Here is a 20732-nt window from a genome sequence, read left to right as displayed (position 1 = left end):
CTCCTGACGACCCTCGAGCAGAGGCCAGATAAGACATGGAGTTTATTAACGTCAAAGGTCTCCACCTCGGGATAAAAGTGTCTGACCAGCCAGGATCATTGCCCACCACACCCCTCACTGGGTCACTTAAGAAAGTAAAAAAAAAAAAAAAAAGCCTGTTTTTCCCACCTGTTTAAAACAAAGCCCACGGACCTCACAGAGCGGTAGGGCAGTTAAGGGAAATAACAATGGGAGTTGAAAAGCACCTCCAAGAATGAGGAAGCTGCTGAGAAGTGAAACTGGAAATGCACCTGGACAGGTAAGCCCTGCCCATGCCAGCTGCATTCTGAATCCCCAAGCTCTGCGGGGAGTAAGATGGTACTCCTAGGTACCATTTTAGCTTCAAACTGAGGTCTTAACGTTCAACTTAATGTCTCAAGGCCTGGCTGAGAATGCTGACTGGGTCAGAATGGAGGCAGTTCAATCAGCCAATACACCTGTCACGTCTAAGGCTCACCTGCCCGCCTCTGTGAGGTTCCAACGAGCTAATTCAGGAAAGCCCTTGGCAGCACTCACAGAGAACCCACAGGCATGGTGACCTTCGTGTGCAAAGCACTGTTTTGAAGTCTCTTGTCTTCTTCTGCATCGGATTCCCTATGATTTTGTTTTTTTTTTCTATTTTTAAAAAATTGTGGCTAGATAAGGACTGTCGGCAAAGAGACATCTCTTTGCCAACAAAGGTCTGAATAGTCAGTTTTTCCAGTAGTCATGTACCAATGTGAGAGTTGGACCATAAAGAAGGCTGAGCACTGAAGAACTGATGCTTTTGAACTGTGGTGCTGGAGAAGACTCTTGAGTCCCTTGGACTGCAAGAAGACCAAACCTGTCAATCCTGAAGGAAATCAACCCTGAATATTCATTGGAAGGACTGATGGATGCTGAAGCTCTAATACCTTGGCCACCTGATGCAAAAAGCCGACTCCCTGGAAAAGACTCTGATGCAGGGAAAGATGGAGGGTACGAGGAGAAGGGGGCGACACAGCATGAGATGGTTGGATGGCATCATCAACTCAAGGGACATGAGTTGGAGCAAACTCCAAGAGATAGTGAAGGACAGGTAGCCTGGCGTGCCACAGTCCATGGAGTAGCAAAGAGTCAGACACAACTTAGTGGCTGAACAACAACAAAAGATCCCCTGGAGGAGGAAACGGCAACCCACTCCAGTATTCTTGCCTGGAAAACGCCATGGACAGAGGAGCCTGGGGGCCCATGGTCCACGGGGTCGCAAGGAGTCGGATACGACTGGGTGACTTAAGAGTTTATTTTTTCACTGTAAAACCTGATCTCTACCACCATTTTGCAACTGTACAGTTCTGTGGCATTAAGTATAATCACATTGTTTTCTTGAACCCAGCTGATCCTTCTTGGAAGCTGTGTGCCCAGAGCCTACTCATGCCTCCTTGCATGCCCCTCCTTGGGTCCCAGTTCCCCACAAGCCGAGTTCCATCCCCGGCAGAACCTGGGGCAGGCCTGCATCCATCTGTGGGGAATGACTTGGCCAGTTTGTGCCCAGCACCTGCCAGTCATTTTAGGGCTGGAATTTGGGGCTCCTGCCCAAAGGCCAAAGCTCTTTAGTGGCTTTCTCTGAATGCGTTTGAACAGCTGAGTAAAATGTCCTCACTTTCAAAAGTAAAAGCACAATGAGTGTTTTCAGAAGTCACCGAACCTGTTTCCTTGTTTTTGAAGAAACGGATAACTTGGGCTTGGGCCTGAATGAAACGGTCCAGCCTCTTCTCCCAGCATTGACTTGGGAGAATGCACCATTTGGACAGGACCAGGTGTGTTTGCTGAGCCAGGCTCCAGCCTAATCATACAGGAAAACGTCCTGGTAATTTTTCTGCCTTATAATTTCCCACTGCTGATGGAAGTATGCTGCTGCTGCTAAGTTGCTTCAGTCGTGTCCGACTCTGTGTGACCCCAGAGACAGCAGCCCACCAGGCTCCCCTGTCCCCCTGTCCCTGAGATTCTCCAGGCAAGAACACTGGAGTGGGTTGCCATTTCCTTCTCCAATATGACAGCCTAACTTAGGGCAGCAAAGAAAAGCACAGTGGCGGTGACATTTAAGCCCCAAATCTGGGGGACCTTGAGGTACATGGTAAACTTTAGATTTCCATTAACAATAATTAAAAATACTATCACTGGTTAAAGTCTGGAGTTTAGTTAATAATGTAGTGTTAGAAGAGAAAGGACAGGCCCCAAATGGAGTCACTTGGGCTAAAGCCAAGACTTAGTACCTAACCAACCCAATCACAACCTCTCCCAGGAGGGTCATCCTAACCAGTCAGCCATTGGTCAGCACCAATGAGGTCACTGGTCACATGCGCCCTCTTGATCCCCAAAGGAAGATGAGGTCATCTGCCACACAGACCCCTGCTGTCCCCCAGGTAGGGTACCTGCATCTGAAATAATGTGGTTTATTCCTTCTTTTGCTCATAAAGTTAAAAGTGTTAGTTTTCTAACACTAGTTAGCTAAAGTCGTGCCCAACTTTTTGTGACCCCATGGACTATAGCCTGCCAGGCTCTCTGTCCATGGAATTCCCCAGGCAAGAATACTGGAGTAGGTTGCTACGCCCCCTTCAGGGCATCTTCCCGACCCAGGGATGGAACCCAGGTCTCCTGTACTGGCAGGCAGATTCTTTACTGTTTGAGTCACCAGGGAAGCCTTTCCATTTCTGGAGCTCCTCCCTCCTTGCCACCTGGGACACTGCCCAATCATGAATCATTCAATAGTGCCAATTAGACCTTTCAATTTTCCTTGCTCAGATTTTGCTTTTTAACAGAACCACAAACACTGGTTTCTTAGGTTTGAGGAATGTGCCCAGTGATGTAAGAAGCTGACATCAAGGGGAGGGTCTGGAAAAGGAGTGTGCAGAAACTATCCTCATGGCAACTTTTTCCCAAATCTAAGATTTCAATTTATAGGAGAAGTTTATATTAAAAAATGGTCAGCCTTTCCCCCTTCCTCTGTGGGGGACAGGACGCCAAGCCTTTTACAGACACTGTCTCATTTAGTTGGTGTAACATCCTGGTGAGGTGGAGGCCACATCTCGTCTTATAGGTGAGGAAATGAGGCCGTAGACTGCTGGACGTGGACTTCAGGTGTTGGTGTGATGCAGACACTGCCAGCCCACTCCATGTAGGCCAGTCTGTGTTTCCCATCTCAGAATATCAACACACACACACACACATATGATCTGTCAATCACCCAGAGCAACCTTTCTTAATAAACTTTATGTGATCCCTTCTTCTCACTGAACATATTTGCTCATGGCCTGCTTCTTCTGTGCGGGCATTAATGGCCCACATGTCCTCCAAGACAGAACTAGCCAGTGATGCCCTTGTTGGACATGGCCCATTCAGCCTGAGACTGCAAGTCTCCAGCAGATGAAGCCTGGCACTTGCTCACTCACCCATGTATTCATTCATTGCTTATAGAAGAAAAAGTTATAAGTAAAATGCAAAACAAAGAATCATAGGGTCGCTGGTTTCTCAGACATTGCACATGAGTTGTTCCAGAAAAATCATTCATCACAGTCATCTCAAGAAGCACTGAAAAAGTCCAAATTTCTGGATCTCACCCCAACGTTCTGATAAAGGAGGGCTGGGTACAACACAGCAATTTATAGGTTTTCAAAACTCCACTGGCCCACCAACCCCAGGTGACCCTAATGCCCTGCCAGGTTTGGGGTTTTGTCCAATAGATAAGTAGCTTCTGGAAATGGGCAATCTCAGCTCAAGAAACCCCGAGGCAGAGGAGCCAACTGCCTTGGAAGGCAGCTTGTCATCGCTAAGCTGCACTTGCTGTGAAACCCTTTTCTATGCTCAGATACAAGGTGCCTCTTCGGAAAATCACTCTTTTGTTTAAATTTTGTCCTCTGGTACAACTAAGATGATGCTGACACCCTCTTTCATACAACCAGCCTGAAAAGAGCCATCTTCTTTTCCAAAATCTTCTCTTTGAGGCCAAATGCCCATACTTCCAACATTTTTTTTTTTCAATGAAATGCATTCTATTAGCCCATTTCAAACATGACACTCAGAACTAGGTACAGTGTTTTGAGGGAGCTCTGAACCCTGAAGTTCCGAGGGGCAATACTTCGTCTCCTTCTAATGAGGCACAGTCTATGGAAGAGGTTCACGACCTTGGCTGGACATTGGAATAATTACCTAGGAAGCTTTAGGAACTACTGATGCTTACATTTCTACCTCTCAGGGATTCTGATATGACTATCTGGTGTTCTGCCTGGTTATCAAGATACTTTTTTTTCTTAAAGGTTCCAGGTGATTTTAATGAGCAGCCAGTGTTGAGAGCCACAGATAGAACCGACATTGATCTCTCTCTCTCTCTCTTATTCTATTGGCTCACACTTAACTCATTCACACTCAGCACTCTGCTGTGAATCCCTGCCAAGCCAGGTCATTTGCATCATGCACTTGAGGAACTGATTTGCTAAACTTAATGGCACACTTGGACACTGACTCCCGATAAACGTCATCAGTATGCTGTGGGTCCATTGTCGCAAAGCTACTGAAGGTCAAGTTGATGGAGCTGCATATTGACTGTGTGCGCTCTCTCACTAGCCTTGAGTCTTTAACACGCTTCTGGCATCCTCATGGAAAACATGAATAAAATTATAGACCTTTGAAAGACACGCTACTGAAAATTCTCTGCAGAAATAAATGATAGCAGGTGCTTTTTAAAGCAGCTGGACACTCTTTCACAGATAAAGGCTAAAGATTTATGATCATGGATAAATCCAAGAGCGTGGCAGTCCTTCTAAAATGAAATGTGTTTCATACAGCTCAGCAAAGTTCTCTGGTGGCAGTGTCAGTAGTGAGAAGTGTCAGTAGTTACAAGTGAGAAGATCCCTGCCCCTCCATCCCAGACGGGGTCATCCTTCCCTCCTCACTCTGGACACTGGGAATCAGGACATGCCCACAGATCCTCCCTCTTGTGGTCAAGGACCACCGTACAAGTTTCCAGCCTAGTCAGGACCAAGCGAGATAAAAGCACCGGAACAGGTTGCTGCAGGGCACATCAAGACCCAAGAAGTGACTCAGCAACCCAGGGTTCATGACACTGTCATTAAAATAAGTGAGCATTACAGTTTTTGCTCCCTCCCCTCTCCCACCCCGGATTTCGCTTGGGTGCTTATGGGTTGGTGCCTGCACACTGAGGGGCGAGTTATATAACCCAAGGCCGTCAACCAACTTGTTAGTCAAATGACGCAGGACCACAGGGAGGGACCACTAAGCTAAAAACCCAACCCTACCCCCATCGTGGGCTTCTCAGGAGGTGCAGTGGTAAAGAATCTGCCTGCCAGTGCAGAAGACATGGGTTCCATCCCTAGGTAGGGAAGATCCCCTGGAGGAGGGCATGGCAACCCACTCCAGCATTCTTGCCTAGGAATTCCCATGGACAGAGGAGCCTGGCGGGCTGCAGTCCATGGGGTCACCAAGAGTCAGACACGACTGACTGCATACACACACCCCCATTGTGGAACTGCTTCTGGTTTCCAGACAGCTCACCCTCTTGTTTTCTCAGGAGCGTACTTTCACTTTGCTTAGTGAAAGTCTCGCTGCTGAAAACCGCTCTATGCCTCTTGTCTGAATTCTTTCCCTTGAGGGGACAAGAACGGAGGCAACTACTGTTCTGCCAGAGACAGTGAGTGAGCTGAAGCCGCCACACTGGGCTGCCGGGCACTGCTGATTGAAGACACCTCCTGTGTGTGACCTCACCAACCTTATTTCAATCAATTGCTATGTGGACCAAATTGCACTATGACCCATCTCAAGATGCTCTGAGCTTATGGGAAGGCTGTATGAACAGGCATCTCACTGGCCAGAAAATGAACTGCTGGAATGGTTTCTCCAGAGCTAGAATGTCTTCCGCTCCACTACCAAAGCATCACTCAGCTTTGCATGACTTGAGGAGGCAACATGGCAGAACACGAAAGCTTCCCAGTCAATTTTGGGAACACAGAGTTAGATGTTACCGAGCATTTTTTTTTTTAAATTTCTAAAAGTGGTATTTCTCTTATATTCATAGCACCAATCTAGAGTAAGAGTCTAAACTGGCATTTTCAGTCTTTCGTCATCTCCAGTGGAGCTGATTTTTATACCTGTTCTTCCTCAGTCCAAGCTGAGCTCTCCTGCCTGGGGCACGTGAGTAAAGCCTCCCACTTCCTTCTATCACAGCAAAGAAAGCGGAACTGAATTCTCTCCAGGTATAAAAAACATACAAAGTTGGAAACCTGAGCACATTTGCTTCACAGCACAGTACCTCTGTGAGTCTGTTACCCAGTGCCCGAATGCCCCGCTTGGAATCCCCCAGGGTGGGACCACCTCATCCAGGTCTCCGGCAGGCCCTACAGTCACTAAAACACCCCTGAGAACACCTTGAACCAAACTCTCACCTGTAGTGAGGATGGACACAGTATCCAGTGGATAGAAAGCTTCTGCTATTATCTCCTGGCATTTTTCAAATGCATGTTTACTAGTCAATTCCTCATGTGTATACATGTCTTAAAAAAAAAAAAACCTGTAAGAATTTTCTGCAGAAGTTTCCATTTTGGGCCAAGGGACTTTGCATTCTACAGTACAGATGATATCTCCTGATGTTCTGTATCCAGAGATTAATATTTTATATGGTATTGAATAAAACAGACAATATTTTTATCCAGCCTGCTCTTCCTGAGTATTTAGGTCAGTTCCAATCTTTTAATTCTGTTATGGATATCATTGCCATTTGTCATTTCACATGTTAGAATGCAACCTTAAGATAAATTCTTAGTAGTGGGAATCAAGGTAAAAATGTATGCATGTGTGGGGTACAGGGTTCTGTTATTTTTGGCCATACCACTCAGCAGGTGGGATCTTAGTTCCCCAACTAGGATCAGACTCTTGCCCCTGCAGTAGAAGTGTGGAGTCTTAACTAAAAGACTGCCAGGGAAGTCCCTATGGGGTCTATTTTTCAAAGCACTCTTTATAAACACTGTGCAATACAATACTGAGAACAGCAGGAGACGGATGATACTTAAATGACTATAAAGCAAGCACCAGTAAAATATTACCAGCACCCTGAAAGTTCCTCTTCCGCCTCTACTCTTTATAATCGTCTTCAACCTTCCAGAAGACATGACTATATTTGTGGGATTCATTTCATTATCATCAGAAAACATGCATTTTGAAGAACTGTAAGCCAAAGGGGGGAAAAAAATTGGGGATGATTTACTGGGAAATCACTGTAGGCTTGTCTTGTCTGAAGCCAGCTTCTTGCTTTATCTTTGCTCATAGCTACCGCTTATAAGGAACAACATAAAAATAAAATGAGAAACAGAGAAAGAAAGAGGAGGGTGGTGGGCATGAGGCAGAATGGTCACCCGGAATTGTACTCACCACAGGGCGAGTCGTTGCTCAATTTCCTTGAGAAAATTCGTATGAAATTTGTGCAAAGGTTCAAAATTCGGGAATATGAGACTTTTCAAGCTTTCAGGCATGGAGTCCTCTTTGCTTACTGTGCTCTGAAACCACTGGGAATAAAAAAGAGGGCGCATTTAGAGGCATAGAGGTGAAGAACCAAGGTCTGCAGCTCTTCGGAGGTACAGCCCACCACGCTCAGAGACATAAGGGCTCTCCTGCCACATCCGTAGGATTTCAAGAGCGTCAAGAGCTTTGAGGCTTCTTTGTTTTTCCTCCTTTCATTAGATGGAGTAAGAAGGACCATCTCTGCATTACCGCTTCCTGAAATTTGTTACCAAGTACTGTTGAAGCCAGGACACATCTCTGAAGTGAGCAGCTACTTAAATCAAAACTTCCATACGGCCAACTCCCTGGGTCACCCCTGATTTATGCCCCCGGACGCCCTCAGTTCAGTCCTGAAGAAACTTCTATCACTGTTCCTTTGTTGAAATGCTGAGCAGAAAGGTGGCTGAACCAACGAGGTAATGCCTCTGTAAGCACACATACCACTCATCTCACTGAGCTGAGGCTGGGCTGGGCCCCATGAGGACTGCTGAGCGCCTGCTCTAGAGGCAGACACCAGACCATTCCAACTGACCTGCAGTTGGCTAGCTCCTTTCCAGAACCCAGGGCCATAAAGACATCTGCCAGCACGCTTTGAATTTGTTTCTAAGACTGAACAAGACGGATTAAAATGATAAAAGGCAGTCTTTGAGGCATATTTTGCTGACATGGCTCAATTTATTATCAGAGATAAAACGAGGTTTCCCATGCACCTCTGAGGTCTCTCTCAAGAAAAATATGAGGCAAAACACACAAAGTTCTGCATCAGTGCAGGCGGTGCAGGCAGTGAAACGTTTAATATTAAATTTCTCCACTTTAGAAACTTCCTTCCTTTGCACTTAAAAAATCACAATTATAAAACCTTTTTAAGGCATATTCCAAATTAAACATACCATTAGTGCCTAATTTGTACAACTCAGGACTAAAATCCTTTTAACTGGAGTCAGAGAACCCGATATTTAATTAGATCCAGCTTGTCTCCTAAAGCTGAGTATTAGTCAAGATAAATTACGTAATTTAACGCTTTAGGGGAAATGCTACACATACCGAAGTGATGACTTCAAGATCCTTCAGATATGTTCTCTCAGTGGTGGAGACTTCTTTAGCAATGAAGTATGCTTTGTCAGTTGGGAATCTCTGCAAAATTCATAAAAAGAAAAAAAGATACAGTAATTTGAGCCTCAGTTTCTAAAAGAGTCCTAGTTATAAGAAAGTCCTAACTAAAGTGACGCATTGCTAACTTACGATCTTTGGTTGGTTGGTATCAAGGCTAAATAAACTCTTATTCTCCTTTTTGTGCGAGAGGAACTAGAATAAAGAATGAGTTTCTATGATGAGAAAATTGTCTAGGAATGTTTTCTTCCAAGTAAATCCTACTGGCAGTGAAAGAACTCAAGTGTCAGTTACCACTGAAGACTGTTCATTCAAAACTGGGCGCCTGAAAATCTAATTAATTAGGATAGTATCAGAGTGATGCAGCCTTCAAGGAAATGAATGAAAAAGAACCAGGGCAGCCTTTGTCCTGGGCATCGTGGGCTGGTGGTACTGGTTTTTAGGAAGCGGAAGTTGCGTTGTTCCTGGGAATATGAAAGTGGCTGATCTAAAGGGCCAGGGTGGCAGCAGGCAGGGTCCCTCTGTTAGGTGGGCAGGTGGCACTGCCTTAGCGAGGTCTACCATTGGTTTTGCTTCTCTTTAAACAGTAAACGTCAGTACAAGGAAACAATCCCCTGTTGTTGCCCATTCTGCTTGCTTCCTACAGGAGTCCACCCCATTCCACCTCTGGGGATACCCATGAAGCAGAGATGGGACCAGACACTTGTGCACCAGTGTTCCCAGAACATTAGGCAAAACAGCCAGATGGAGGAAACAACTCAACTGTCCATCAGTGGGTGGATGGATACACAAAATGTACCTCCAGACCGTGCAAGACCAGCCAGCCTTAAAAAAGAAGGAAATTCTGATGCAGGCTACAACATGCATAAACCTCGATGTTATGCTCAAGGAAATAAGCCAGTCACAAAGGCACAGACACTGCATGATTTTACTTTATCACTCTTGTTCTGTCATGAAGTCGTGTCTGACTCTGTGACTCCTTGGACTGTAGTCCGTCGGGCTCCTCCGTCCATGGGATTTCCCAGGCCAAGTATACTAGGGTGGGTTGCTATTTCCTTCTCCAGGGGATCATCCCATACCAGGGATCAAACTCGTGTCCCTTGCATTAGCAGGTGGATTCTTTACCACTGAGCAAATTACTGGAATTTAAAAAAAAAAAAAAAAAAAATCAACAGGTGAGTGCCTGCCAGTCCTCATACCTTTCTCCGGCCATCATCCTCGTCCTCAGCCCGCGGGCCTGACTGGTCATTCAGCAGGGGGCTGACCAAGGGGGAGGCCTGCTTGGTGTCAGGGCTCAGGTTGGGTGACAGGATGGCATTGGTGGGCGCTGTTCCTCCCTGCGAGTTGATGGACAGCTCTGAAAGGTGAGGGCTGCCAGTCAGGGAGCCTGTTTGGGGATGAGAAGTATTAAAAAAAAAAAAAAAGTAATTTCTTCTGGGACCCAGTCTCCACTTAACAATTTTCACCTTTTCAAACCTTTAGAAGCTTAGACTACTATATTACTATATGGCACGCTTAAAATGCCCTCCATGACTTTCTAGTTGTTTTTTCCCTAAGTTGCAGCAGCCCTCACCCTTAAGATACCATTCAGTGGAACCACAGTTACGTCATTAATGATAAGCTGGAGAACTCTGCGTAGAGCATAATTACAATAGTTTAAAAAGCACTGTGTATCTGCAAATAGCATCTTCATCTCCCAACTACTTCCTTAATGTCTTAAGAATTACTCGAGAAAGACACAGGGTCTATCACAAGGAGATGTGGAAAAAGACTAGAAAATAGTGCTATTCTAATAGAAGACTAAAGGACTTGGGACACCCAGGACAGACTACGTCTTGGAACAATGGGTCACAGCTAAAGAAAGGGAAAGCAGCTACCTCCCCATTCTACGAAGAACAGAAGCAAGCTGGTTATACCTGGTGATGGCACTCCATGTCTCTCTCACTGTTTGGGACAGAAACACTAGTATCACAATTATAGCAAAGGTGATCATTTAAAAATGCAAAGCTGGAGGTTATCACATTATCACAATTCCCCCTTTTGAGTCAAAAATGACAGGTAATTAGTTATTCCTCTGAAAACGATACCAGATCGTAGGAAAATGTATAATTACCCATTATGAGTCAACCAAATGAGATGACATGCACATGAAAACTCTTTGCCAACAGCATTTTGCAAATACCAATACCTCAACCTATTGAAACTAAGTGGGATATTTCAAAATCTACTTCTAAACTCAAATGTTTCAGCCTAACAGATCTCTAATTCTCATGCAGACTCATAGAAACTAGGATTAGGATGAACATACTTTAAGTAGCCTGTAGCCCTGTCAGTTACCACCATCGAGAAAAACTACGTGAATGCTTTCTCTATTTTCCAATATCCAGTTTCATGGTTGTGGATACTCAGCCCAGGATCAAGAAGCTCGGGGAGAGAGGTGAAGGCCAATTTTCTAGGAATTCCCCCAGTTTTTTTCACCTCTATCCTGTCTCTCTGGATTCATTCATATTTGCTTGGACATTACAAGATAGGTCCACCTTTAATGGAGCTGCTGGAGTTGGGTCGTGAATGTGACCCCAGTACAAATGAACCATGCAGAAACCCCCACCAGGCCCCACCCAGTCTCAGGTCTCCCAGCTAGCCGTATCACCTACATACGGGGAGAAAGCCACCACGCCCACAAAAACAACAGAAAGCAGACGTCCTGCCCACTGACTATTGGTCGGTACAATCACCCTTGAAGAACAAGATCAGAAAATGTCAGGAAAAGTTAGATTCCAGAAGTTTGCATTAAAAAAAAAAAACCCCTCCATTTCAATGCCTTGCATTTTCATAAACATCATTATAACAAAGTCCTGATGTTAGACAAAGACCCAATCGCCCCTCTCACACCACCAGACCCAGGAAAACCCGGAGAAAAAGGCCAGAAATTGCTTCACAAAATGTCAATTTTATTGACACTAGTGTACATCTGAATACAATAATTTCGAGAGAATTTCAACTTGTCAAATAGAAATAGTGACAACAATCATAACTGCAATTGACTCAAGGTACTATGCTATTCTCTTAAGGGGAAAAAAAAGAATCACAAAAAGAAAAATGTTATCACTACAAAGAGGAGTTAGAAAAAGAGAAATTCTGGCAGTCTGTCTGGAGATCAAACCATTTCATGCATTTGTGAGTCGCTGCTGGAGAGTCACTTTTTATTTGTTCACATCTGGCAAAATGTGGGGGCTTACCTTCAGTTCTCACAGTGAGTGAGACCAGGTGAGGCAGTTTAAGTGAGACCGTGCTGGGCCTTGAATCTGCGGTGATGCGGACAGAAAAAGCACTTGGCTCGTCATTGAAAGAGTTAGAGCCAAGAACAAAAAGCAGTTAGAAGGCTAGCGTGGACGAGGAGTGTGGGTGGGGAGAGAGTACCAAGGAAGCCTTGGACCACATCCAGCAGCAGATCAAAAACCAGCTGCCACATCGCGAGGGAGAGAAAGAGGGTGAACACTCTCGAGTGCAGCCACGTCCACCCTCCAAGGCCGAAAGCTGCTGTTGCCGCCCTTGTGAATTCCCCCAGGGACGCTTCGGTTTGGTAGACCCCATGGGCCGGAAGGACGATCTAACAGATGAGGGCTCTTGGAGAGGTGCCACGCTGCCAAGAAGGCAGGACACGTGGCAGAGAAGATAGCCATCTAGAAGGCTCCCCACTGGACCACACTGGAGACAGGAATCAGAAAGTAGGGCACTGAGAGTGAGCCTGATGGCAACTGTGCTCCTAGGCAGAGTCGGGGAGTTCGAGAGTCCTAGAGTTCTGGGTCCAGCTACGTTTTCACTTATCAGGTGACCTAAAGATGTGTGTGCATCACCAACATTACACGTGCAATATACAACTCTGGGGGAGGACCAAACTACAGTAGACAAAGTCTATTTCCAGAGAGGTTACTTCAGCTGGCTTCGTGCCTGATCATGGGGCCCGAGAAAGCCAAGGCGATGACAGTAAGACCAATAAATCAATAAATACCAAGCAGCCTGCTCTAGAAATCTATCAGCAATGCTAAGGAGGGGAAGGATCCAAAACTCTGACACTGGATTTTACCAATGTGAGCCACATCCGTGGAGAATAGCCTCTTTCCTCCCCTTGCAAGAGAAACTCCTCAAGGCTTTGCAAGTTCAAGGATGAACTTGCAAGGGTTGCAAACATAAGCAGGTAATTTACCATTCAGCAGCCAGTGGAATATGCAGACAGGAGTCATTAGTAGAATTTGGCAGCTTGATGAGTAATTAAAATTCTCTTTCGGCTATGAGCCAGTGTGTGGCAAGGGTCTGTACAAACTGATGTCCACAAGGGGCCTGCCCTTGTTCCAGTGTGAGGACCTGTGACCCAAACGTCAATGTCTGAGGTCACGGTTATCAGAGCTAGACGTAACCAATTTTCACTGAAGTAGTCCATTTTACAAAAAATAAAAAAGGAAGCAAACATGGGGGTGTTAGATAAAATGAGTTTGCCATATTTCTGCAGCTTCATAAAGCCTGCTCTAATCACACAGTCTGTTACCTGCCTTGAAGGCACAGCCCTGCACGCTGAGGAGAAATGGCCACTGGCATTCACTGCTACCCCTTGAACATATTAATGCCCAGGAATTGTATATTTTTCCTCCTTGACACAGTGTTATACATCTCCTTCACTGACACAATGGAACTTCTTTCAGCAAGGGGCTCTAGGTAAATAACTTGGGGGGCGGTGTCATCTAAGAAAAGCACCTGGTTATTAAGGCAATGGGTAGAAAGAAGTATAAGAGATTAGAAAAAGATCAGTTATATCTTGAAAATCTGGAAGCTTTTGATTCTTAAAAAAAATAATAAAAAAAATTTCCCCTATTTTTAGAAATCGCCCTGCATGTTTTTAGCATTCAGTTATATTTCTGGTTTATAACCGTCAGGTCCCTTACCTGTACCAAATAACTTCCTGACACCCTCCCTCCCTACCCTTCAGCTGTATCCAGTGGGATGAATTTATGTCACTCCCAAGGACTAAACACACCTTCACCAATGTTACTCTTGAGGGAGGCATTTCTGGTAATTGCTTTTAAAAACCCTTTTACATGTACACATTCTCATGGCACAGACAATTATGGAACTTCAAATTAGCACTGCAATATTTATGGACTCCAGTTTATCATCCAGCCTGGAAAATGGCTTATCACTTTAATGTAAAATACATTCATAATTATTCTCTCTGGCTGCACACAGGGAAGCTGGGTTTGCAGCCTCACCCGCACCGGGGCATCTCTCCACCAGCTCTCCGGCAGAGGCACATGAACAGCAGGAACATAGTTTATGACCAACGAGCCAGACTCGCACCCTCCTTCCCCTTCTGGGACTAGGCACAAGCCACTGGATAACCATCTCTTCCTCCGACTCTATTAAAGGCTTAAGAGCCAACTCACATAAGCCTGGGAAAAGAGAATTTTCTGTTTTTCAAGTCATTAAAAAATGGCATTTCGAACACCTAGTTGTACCTGCTGTTTTAAATTAGCCAATAAATTGGGAATCCTCGCTTTTAATTAGATAAGTGTTATTTTTCCTGTTAAGGAGTGAATCAGAAAACCTGACTTTAAAAACAATCATCCACAGGTTTGTGAAATACGAAAATATCTGAGATCGAGAATCCTGATGAAAACAAGACCGTTGATGGCTTTCTCAAGTGCTCTTTCCAAAATTTAGAGAGTACAATGATTAAAAAATTATCCATGCAGGTTCCTCAGTATTTCCCCCAGAGTTACACATTTGGCAAGCTTCTAAACGTCATTCTTCCATCATTACTTATCTTCTGTTATTTGGTTCTAAAATATAGGAGATTGTATCTCTATGTACCCACAATGTGCTTCAAAGGCACATGTAGAAAATACATTACAGATGCAGGTTTTCATTTATTTTTAAAAAGGCTCTTTCTAAATCTCCCTCTAAAAGAGAAGACAAACTTTCTTTGGAGATGGCTGCATTTGAAAGCCAGTTGTCAAAAGAAAAAAAAAAAAAAAAAAAAGGTCAGTGTTGTATTGATTCATGGCTAGTTTCCAGAACAAGCATGATTCACTCTAGTCTGATAACGAAGCTGGATCCCACTCCAGTGGAATATGTGAGGGGGAAAAAAGGGCTGACAGTATTTCACTGAAATTACAAAATTCCCTAAGAAAAACCAGATTACAGGATTACCAATCAGAGCAGGGTTGCCTTCTTCTTGACAGCTTAGGTGTTGTGGGAAATGTACGTGTTTCTTAGACCAAGTTCCTTGAAGAAAAGTTTTACAAGCAGCCAAACATCAGCGTTACTGTTCATCATGAAGCAATTCAGAAGAGCAACGGTGACGCAAGTTGCGGAAAAATAAAGAGAAACGCTGCGAATGGGAGAATATGGCGGTGGCGGGGGTTGCAGTGTCTGGGTTGGGGCACATGGTGCTTTGAACCAGTGAAAAACACCATCTTGTACTTAGAACAAAGCTTCAGGCATCAGTAGGAAGAACAGTTACAATTGACAGTTTTTTACAGCAAGATACCTGTTAGGTCAAGTACAACCCTCTTTCGGTTGAGACTGACAAGAGCTATTAATCCCGTGCATACCCCATGACATGAGTTTGGCCTTCCCTGCTTAAAGAATCACCGAGTTCACTGTTACTGGAGAAACCAGCTACCATCCCAGTGGAATAAATCCATGCTTTAGTGAGATACTGTGCTCAGCCGTGGCGAGAAGATGGAACCAGACAGTATCTGTGAGAGCCTACATTCTGGGTAGACAGCAAACCATTACTCAAACAGCTCATTGGCCACAGGCGCCAGCTAGGGCGGAATCACAGAAAGTTCTCTCTACATTTCTACCTACCCAACTCCCTAACAAAACACACAGCTAAACTCTTATAAGCTATATAAACTTTGCTATTCCCTTGGGAATGGGGGGGTGGGGGTGTGTGTCTGTGTGTGTGTGTGTGTGTGTGTGTGTGCACGCTTAGCTGCTCAGTCGTGTTTGACTCTTTGCGACCCCATGGATTGTAGTCCACCAGGCTCCTCTGTCCGTGAGATTCTTTTCCAGGCAAGAATACCGGAGTGGTTGCCATTTCCTCCTCCAAGGGATCTTCCAGACCCAGGGATCGAACCCAGTCTCTTGAGTCTCCTGCACTGCAGGTGGGTTCTTTATCACTAGCACCACCTGGGAAGCCTACTGGAATAGATGCTCCCATTGAGCAATAGGAAGCCAACCTTTTGGCTAGCTGTCTGAGCTCCCCTATGTAAGCTCCTTCACAGATGCTCTCTGTTTCCATGAGCCCTGCTGTGCCTCCCCCCAACTACAGAGATCCTGCTCACTTCCAAAGGCCACCCACACCCCCACACAGTATGAAATGCAGGCCTGTAGAAGATGAAGTCGGGAAAACGAAGTCCATTCTGTTCATCTTCTATTTCCCCACCTTTAGTGAAATACGGTACCACTGAGCAAGACCGCTCAGGATGTCTCCGTGGTAAAGCTTGCTGTTTAGTGAGCAGGATCACTGTATTCTAGAAGAAACAGGTATTCCAAGTACAAATTGGTATTCAGTCATGTTAAAAAAAAAAAAAGACGTCAAACAGTGCTCCAACAATGCAGGGAACAGAAGGTACACCATGCTCTGAGGATAAAGACAGAACGTTGGGGGAAAAAAAAAGCTTTCTTTTAGGTAGGTACATGCTGACCATCCAGGGCATACCATGGCACGACAGAAAAATGTTTTCTCAACTCGATTAAACAAATGACAAAAATGAGAATGAAGTCCCCAGCCTTGTCTACTGTAAAATTAACTTAGCGTATTAGAAATTTTTAATAAAACATTAAATATGCGCACGGAAAGAACAGAAGGGAATTGGGTTAATAATAAAGGCCAAGCTGTGAGATGGGGTTAGTTAGGTTCTCATGGCAACTTTCCAGGCAGAAAGGAGGTGAGGGCAAGGGACTGAACCCACTGGCCATTCAGGTGCGAGTGTAGACGGCAGCAGGGGTGTGTCCTCTAGGGAAGGCTTATCTTTGGTCTTTCCATAAACCATTGTGGGCAGAGTGACAAATGCTTTCTTTCTTACAAAGGAACTTCCAGGCCCAGGAAAAAGCAATTGTTGGCCTAGTTTCAGGAGCCAGAAAGGTCATCTGTGAAAATGACAGGCCCACCACAGGTTCCAAAATGATCCCTCTATTGTTTCCTATTTGAGAGGCAGTCAACAACCCCAATTTATAATAAAGGAAAAGCATTGCTTTCAAACTCTCAAACTAAAACCTCCACCTCTTTCGATGCCTTTTTACCGCACACACACATCACACACACACACTGATCCTCCCTCTCTCCTTACTATTTTGGTTTACATTGCATTTGGCAGCGATTTCTAACTACTACTCTTCAATAGCCTCAAGTCTTTGCACTTGGCCCCTAGCAGCAAGCTCACGCAATTCCTAGGACCATTTCCATGGTTACATCAACAGTATCTGCCTAGGAGCTAGCTAACCTTCCACACCGGCTCTCGAGTACACCCTTAGATCAGATAATCCATGTCAACTGCTATGAGGTTTCAATCCTCCTACTTTCAAATGTAAAACCACCCCAAGACATATCAGGGTAACCTGATCTAACACCCACACCAAGATGCCAAGGAGCTGTCTTCTACCAGAAGTTACAGCTAAACACCAGAGGCCAAGAAGGTTGCCAAAGGCTGTTTTCAGGCTAAGCTGTGATGTCTGCACCATTTAGTCCATCCACACGGAAACGATCCTGAGCAAATCAGGGTCTCTGATTTTTAAAGCTTTTAGGAAAAGAAGATTTTCTCATTACTCCAGGTTCCACCAGGGTTTTAACTGCTTTTATTGGAAAAGAAAAAAAAAAAGTTCCCCATGTTGGAGGGTTTGTCTATGCTTTCTGGAGTGATGTGTGGTGAAATTTTATGAAGCAAGACCTTTTTTTGTTTCCACAAGACTCAACTCATCTCCTTTCAGATATATCTATGGCATATAAATCAGCATTTGCAACTTCCATTCAAAGCGGAAATACTCAAAATCTCGCAAGTTTCCCAGGAAACAGTAATAGTCCTTTTCCAAGTATGTGTCCAAACAGGTGGAAATCAGGCCACTTTTGATCTTTGATGTCTAAAATACTAGGCCAAATCATGGGTATTTTTGCTTTTCATAATGATGATTATTTTTTTATTTTTAAAAAGGCTGCCACATTAAGCGGCATGCTTATTTTGATCCAAAAGTCATGGCTTCAATTTAGAAACCAGCAACCGGTGTTAGAGGTATACACAGTGTACACTAGAGACCAGAGTTCCCTGTATTGCATTTCACTTAACTAAACAGAAACAGATGGAATTAGACTAACAAGGAAAACACAGCACCAGTGAATTCTTTAAATGTCACCAGAGGCAAGTTTTTTAATCATTCCTTTCTTGTAGAGGCTCAGCCACTAGTACCTTTCTTTCCATACATTCTTATGAGCTTGGCGAACATGGCTGACTTTAAAACTCATCTGAGAGCTATTAGCAATGGCTTATTTCAAAACGTCCACCTCTTCCAGGTTAAAAGAAACTTACTCTATGGCAGAGGTTGCGCTAGAAGATTCTTCTGCAGTTTGATTTGTAAAATCTGCAGCAAGAGAGCTGACCCTTGGACAATGCTGCAGGGGTCAGGGGTGCAGACCCTCCGAACAGTAGAAAATTCACATGTAACTTGGAATCGGCCCTCTGTTATATATTTACACTTCCGCATCTGCGGATTCAACCAACTTTGGATTGGGTAGTGCTGTATTATTTACTACTGAAAAAATATCCAAGCGTAAGTGGACCTGCATTGTTCAAATCCATGTTGTTCTTCTAAAGTCAACTGGAGCTTCATCACCGTAAAACTAGAGGAAAGCCAGCATTAGAGTCATTAAGCTCTTCAAAGGATGGATGTTTATACAGTACAAAGGAGAAGATGAAGAACAAAAGAGCCTTTCTTGGGGAAGCAACTCAGAGAGCTCTTTAAATTCTGGTTAATAAAAATAAGGACTCAGACAAAAAAGACTGATCGAAACAGAAGCAAATAAACTCAAACCTAATGAGGAGGAGGACCCCAAGTTGCTTAATTTAAGGCTGGGCCTACCTGTAGTCCAATTACTCACTAATGACTTCGATTTCACCAAACCCATGAATATTCATTGGAAGGGCTGATGCTGAAGCTCCAATAGCTTGGCCTCCTGATGTGAAGAGCCAACTCAATGGAAAAGACCCTGATGCTGGGAAAGGTTGAGAGCAAGACAGGAAGGCAGTGACAGAGGATGAGATGGTTGGATGGTATCACCAACTCAATGGACATGAGTGTGAGCAAACCGTGGGAGATAATGAAGGACAGGGAAGCCTGGCATGCTGCAGTCCATGGGGTCACAAAGAGTCGGACACAACTGCGCAACTGAACAATAGCAACATACTGTGCTGAAGTAGGGAATAGCATTTTAAGTGGAAAAAGTTGATTAAAAACATAGGAACGCTGGTTAAAGATAGGAAAAAGGGAAGCTGATATGCATGTTCACCAGTTTTAACAAAATTTAAAATGGCATCTTAATATTTTAATTGTTTCTTCTTTTAGAAACTGCTTGACAACACAGTCAAACTGATTCGAGAGCTAAGATGCAAGTGGGGTTTCTGATTCAACTGTGGACTCTCTGGGTTTCGTATACTTGGTGGAAATTTAATGAGGTTCATGTTATATTTTGGTTTTGCAAAAAACAAAAAACAAAACACATTGCTTGGTTTGACTCTTCAAAGTGGTTCTGAAGACTCAAGTGGGAATTATTCACATTGTAAGTGCAGGCCACAGCAGCACAACTTGGTGAGATAAATCTGTGAGAAGTTTCCAAATGAGTCACACATGCAGGGAAGAATCTGGCCCACAGACGTTCTTTAATTAAATGTCTGTCTAATAAAATGTCATCAATGGCATACAGATGACCGGTAAAGGAGCCAGGGCAACCGGTTGTTGAGTTCTGGAACTCATTAAGTGCATTTCTTTATGCCACGAGAATTTCTTGCATTTTTATCTTGCCCCGAATGAGCAACAACAAAGTATCTACCGCAAAAGGGTCTATAATTTACATATTTTGAAATATTACCGAGCGAAAGATACTAATGCAGGAAGGCCATGGAGTAGCCCTGAGTGGCTTGAACATTTCTGCTTCTATATCTGGCTTGTTTTCCATCCGAGGCCTTAAGAAGACATCATTGCATACAGCAGCCACGACGTGAAGACCTGGCTTCCTTGCTGATGCAGGCAACCCCTCCACTAGCTACTGCCTTAGAAAAACTGGTCGACAGGTGTTGGGAAACCCTTTGGAAATCTGAGAATTCATGGGTCTCTCATCTCTGCTGCCCATTCTGTTTATACTCAGGCCCATCTCTGACCTCCCTGCACTTAGTTCAACTTCATGCATGTGTCTGCCCTTCTTAGACCACACAGGGAGATTGCAAAGGCCAGGGAAGGGCTTGGGGACCAGTCTCGCTAGAGGCAGGGAGCATGGAAGGTGGGAGGGTGGAGGCTGTTGGCTTTCCAGGACAACCTAACCTCAGTGACCTGGCTCTACTGCCCGGCTCACAGAATGCTTAGGCTGACTCCCCCAGCAGTGCAGGCAAGCTCTCCCAGAGGCAACAAGTGAATATTCTGAGCACTTCAGAACACGGGGCTTTTGAACAAACTATACCCCTCCGCCTGTGCCCCTCTTTTCCTATAAGCACCATGAACCACAGCAAAATTGCCATTCTTACAAAGACTGGCTGAGAAGCAGAAACTGAGTTGTTTGGCTGGTACAAAACCAACCTGAGAGAAACCCTCGCAGTGACCCTAAAAGCGGAAAATCTTGTCAGTATAGAACTGCGCACACCACTGTGGATCAGTTGCTTTTGAAAACACTTTAGATAAAAGCCTACTTCTTTAGGCCAAAGCAAAACGAAACAATTAATGGAATATGTTTTGCTTTGGGATTTACATCTGATGATTCACAGTCTAAGCTGGGTAAGTTCATACCTTTTGCT

At 44.5% G+C, this 20732-nt stretch overlaps 1 protein-coding gene across 1 annotated transcript in view; it reads right to left on the bottom strand.

The window, feature by feature from the left end:
- FARP1 (FERM, ARH/RhoGEF and pleckstrin domain protein 1) overlaps nucleotides 1-20732 on the bottom strand; it is a 236270-nt gene that overhangs the window by 28845 nt on the left and 186693 nt on the right. Inside the window, exons 13-15 of the mRNA XM_068984199.1 lie at nucleotides 9876-10063; nucleotides 8611-8700; nucleotides 7438-7571 (exon numbers count right to left, since the gene is read on the bottom strand). Of these exons, the coding sequence (XP_068840300.1) occupies nucleotides 7438-7571; nucleotides 8611-8700; nucleotides 9876-10063 (412 nt within the window). The remainder of the gene's footprint in view (nucleotides 1-7437; nucleotides 7572-8610; nucleotides 8701-9875; nucleotides 10064-20732) is intronic.

The sequence above is a fragment of the Capricornis sumatraensis genome, chromosome 12, assembly GCF_032405125.1.
Source record: "Capricornis sumatraensis isolate serow.1 chromosome 12, serow.2, whole genome shotgun sequence".
NCBI classification, from domain to species: Eukaryota; Metazoa; Chordata; class Mammalia; order Artiodactyla; family Bovidae; genus Capricornis; species Capricornis sumatraensis.
This window is presented reverse-complemented; position numbering and strand designations above follow the sequence as displayed.